This window comes from Propithecus coquereli, unplaced genomic scaffold (genome assembly GCF_000956105.1).
Source record: "Propithecus coquereli isolate 6110/MARCELLA unplaced genomic scaffold, Pcoq_1.0 Scaffold39, whole genome shotgun sequence".
NCBI lineage: Eukaryota > Metazoa > Chordata > Mammalia > Primates > Indriidae > Propithecus > Propithecus coquereli.
In genome coordinates, this window is record NW_012149618.1 from 3,193,427 (window position 1) to 3,196,527 (window position 3,101).

Genomic DNA, 3,101 nt, shown 5'->3' on the forward strand with positions numbered 1-3,101 from the left:
CCTGCCCTTTCCCCATGCTTTGCAGACGCTGCGCGGGGGCCCCGGCGCCTGATGCGCGTGGGCCTCGCGCTGATCCTGGTGGGCCACGTGAACCTGCTGCTGGGGGCCGTGCTGCACGGCACCGTTCTGCGGCACGTGGCCAATCCCCGAGGCGCCGTCACACCGGAGTACACCACAGCCAATGTCATCTCCGTCGGCTCTGGGCTGCTGGTGAGCGCGGGGGCGGGGGCGGAGGTGGGGCCCGACGCGCGGAGCCCAGCGGGCCAAAGGATTTGTGTCTTCCGCAGACCGTCTCCTTGGGACTCGTGGCCCTCTTGGCATCCAGGAACCTTCTTCGCCCACCACTGGTGAGAAGGGGCTTCGGGAGCTTGCAAGGAGGCGACCTTGAGTCAGGGAAATGGGGTCTGACTGAACTTGGTCAGTGGATGAGAGGAGCCTCGAATGGAGAAAGGGGGGCGTCTAGTCATTGGGAGAGTTAGCCAGGCCTAGGCTGTTCACCGGGTCTCCTGTTCCTGCCAGCACTGGGCCCTGCTGGCACTAGCTCTGGGGAACCTGCTCTTGTCCGCTGCCTGCTCTCTGGGCCTCCTCCTTGCTGTGTCGCTCACTGTGGCCAACGGTGGCCGCCGTCTTATCGCTGACTGCCATCCAGGACTGCTGGATCCTTCAATACCACTGGACCAGGGGCCTGGACACACTGACTGCCCCTTTGACCCCACAAGAATCTATGTAAGCATATTCTCTTCCTTCTTCCGGTCCACAAAGCCCTTTGGATTTCCCCTATTTGCTGCTCCTGCCCCACTCTCTCTCAGTCTCCTCCTTCCTTGCTTTTCAGGAAACAGCCTTGGCTCTTTGGATCCCTTCTTTGCTCATGTCTGCAGGGGAGGCTGCTCTATCTGGCTACTGTTGTGTGGCTGCACTCACCCTACGTGGAGTGGGGCCCTGCAGGAAGGAAGGGCTTCAGGAGCAGGTAAGGAAGATGAACAGAAAGGGCTGGGCTGATTCAACACAGGTTGGCTGTGTTGAAAAGATGCTGATCTATCATTTGAGGGCCAAGGTGTCTGACTCCCTTCTTCTGTAGCTAGAAGAACTGACAGAGCTTGAACCTCCTAAATGTAAAAAGCAGGAAAATGAGCAGCTACTGGATCAAAATCGAGGAATCCAGGCATCACGGAAAAGTTGGGTTTAAGCCAGGTAATGGGCCAGGAGGGTGGTGGCCCAGGTAAGAGTAGGGGCAGGGAAGTGCTCTTAGAACTGGGCCTGGGTCTGCTATGCTGTTCCCCTTCTGACCCCGGCTGGTTCTCCCCTCTGTCAAGCAGGTGTTGTTCCGGGGCTTAGTCCACAGGATTTTCCACGAAGCAAGGGGCCCTGACCTCAGGATGATATAAACAATCGTAATAAAAGAACTACTTTTTGACTACTTGATCATGATTCCTTTCGGGGATGGAGTGGGGGGAAGGGCACTATGCTGGTGTTGGGGTGACTCTAATAAAATACAGTGGTCTCAATTATTTATAAAATTTTAATGAGAGGTCCCAACTCCTCAGCTCTACCAATTACTGAAAGGAAAAGCTGGTGCTGGGGAGGCCTCCACACCACTGACTGATGAATTTCAGCACGTCCTGGCACACTGGGCTGCGGGAAGTCTGTGAGCAAATGGAAGGAACAGGAGAGGAACTCATTAATGCTGGGAAAACATTCCTGATACAAAGAAAATCAGCTCCTTGGCAATGTCACAGGGAGCAGGGTTCAGGGTCTTTAATGCCTTCTTGATAATCCCACCCACACTTCTAGTGGTTTTTTTTCAGTACTGCTCTCTCTGCCCTCATCCTTCAAGTTCCCCTCTCTAACCTTGATGGCCATAAGGAATTTATTCCAGTTGTCCTTGTTAGCAGCCTTCCCTGGCCGCTTAAATTCAATTTTGTTCCTCAGAATCGGGTATCCTGTGGGGGAAGAAAAAAGATGAACTGGGGTTTGAGAGAGATTGAGGAGGAAAAAATAAAGAGCAACCTGGGATTAGTAGCATGGGCTTGTCTTTTGCACCCTTTACTGAGTTGTAATAAAATAAAATTTCTTGATCCTACTTCTTTCCACCTGCCACAGGATATGGGGTCATACCTGTAATGAGGCAGGGCAGGGCCCGAACTCCAGTGCTCACGGCCACCAGGGAGGCCTCGTAGACACCACGTTCATCCCGAGGCAGAACCTGCTCCAGCCGCTGGTCCATTGAGACTGTGAGCACCCAGTCTCGAACCTCTTCTCTCTGAGCCTCCTGGAAGGACAGAGGGAGCGGCAGTTTCACACGAGGCAGGGAAAGTGGAGGTGGCAGGAAGATTGCTAAGCCCTCATTGTGCATACCAGCTGTCAGCCATAAACGATCCTCCTTGGACTGGGGGATACAGTCGCAGCCTTACCTTTCTACTCTGCTTCTGCTTTCACTGAAGGAATAGTGAGGGCCCTCAGTGTGCTCACACTGGTGAGGTCTTCCTGTTTTCCAACCCCATGCCCTTACCGGTACATGCTGCTTGGCTGGCAGTGGCACCTCAAAGGGAATGTCTGTGTCCTGAAAATCAGAGTGATCAAGGGCATCCAGAGTCCCTTCTTCAATTGCCTGCAGTATAGTGAGTGACCCTGAGTCAGGCACAGCTTGTGACAGGCAAAACCTCCCAACCTCTGGGCACAGCTTTCCTACTCACATCAGTCAGATCCAAAAAGCGATTGAGGAAGATGAATGCCATGTTTTCCCAGCCAACTGCCTGCGATAGGGAAAAGTTGCAAATGGGAGTGAACAGGCTGGGCTTGGCTGCTACTTCTCTAGCATGCAGGGAGAAAAACCTAGCAAGATATAGGAGGACTATGTCCTCCATAACATCAGCCCCATACCCAGCTTTCCTCTACCTGAGCAGAAGGCATATTCTCAGTATTCCAACCTTTGATTTCCTCTCTTCAGCCCCACCGTTCCTGTCCCAGCTTACCTTGGCAGCAATGCCTGCTTCATAGAAGGCCTTGTCTGCAGGTAGTAGTTGGGTGTGACGCAAGAGTGAAACAGAAAGCCTGGCAGCCACAGTTTCCTGTGGATTAAACTCAAAGCATTATTATCACAG

At 53.2% G+C, this 3,101-nt stretch overlaps 2 protein-coding genes across 4 annotated transcripts in view; one reads left to right on the plus strand and one right to left on the minus strand.

Annotated features, from left to right (window-relative positions):
- The first annotated feature begins 6 nt into the window (after window positions 1-6).
- KRTCAP3 (keratinocyte associated protein 3) lies at window positions 7-3,068 on the plus strand. 3 transcript variants are annotated; one of them, XM_012652526.1, is made up of 6 exons: window positions 7-210; window positions 288-347; window positions 520-726; window positions 833-967; window positions 1,079-1,191; window positions 3,014-3,068. In XM_012652526.1, exons 1-5 carry the CDS (start codon window positions 52-54, stop codon window positions 1,184-1,186), a joined length of 669 nt encoding a protein of 222 aa, XP_012507980.1. In that variant the 5' UTR covers window positions 7-51; the 3' UTR covers window positions 1,187-1,191; window positions 3,014-3,068. The 3 variants fall into 3 exon arrangements, with proteins under 3 accessions (XP_012507980.1, XP_012507979.1, XP_012507978.1); XM_012652525.1 differs by lacking the exon at window positions 3,014-3,068 and adding an exon at window positions 1,314-1,411; XM_012652524.1 differs by lacking the exon at window positions 3,014-3,068 and adding an exon at window positions 1,317-1,370.
- IFT172 (intraflagellar transport 172) overlaps window positions 1,502-3,101 on the minus strand; it is a 39,224-nt gene continuing 37,624 nt past the window's right edge. The window contains exons 43-48 of the mRNA XM_012652527.1: window positions 2,973-3,068; window positions 2,694-2,753; window positions 2,510-2,608; window positions 2,116-2,269; window positions 1,849-1,940; window positions 1,502-1,643 (exon numbers count right to left, since the gene is read on the minus strand). Of these exons, the coding sequence (XP_012507981.1) occupies window positions 1,554-1,643; window positions 1,849-1,940; window positions 2,116-2,269; window positions 2,510-2,608; window positions 2,694-2,753; window positions 2,973-3,068 (591 nt within the window). The 3' untranslated portion in view covers window positions 1,502-1,553. The remainder of the gene's footprint in view (window positions 1,644-1,848; window positions 1,941-2,115; window positions 2,270-2,509; window positions 2,609-2,693; window positions 2,754-2,972; window positions 3,069-3,101) is intronic.

Bases quoted from the DNA above. Each gene is read 5' to 3' on its own strand.
- KRTCAP3 (XM_012652526.1), top strand. From the start codon at position 52: ATGCGCGTGGGCCTCGCGCTGATCCTGGTGGGCCACGTGAACCTGCTG. The intron at 211-287 runs GTGAGCGCGGGG...TGTCTTCCGCAG, and splicing joins CCGTCGGCTCTGGGCTGCTG to ACCGTCTCCTTGGGACTCGT. The intron at 968-1,078 runs GTAAGGAAGATG...CTTCTTCTGTAG, and splicing joins AGGAAGGGCTTCAGGAGCAG to CTAGAAGAACTGACAGAGCT.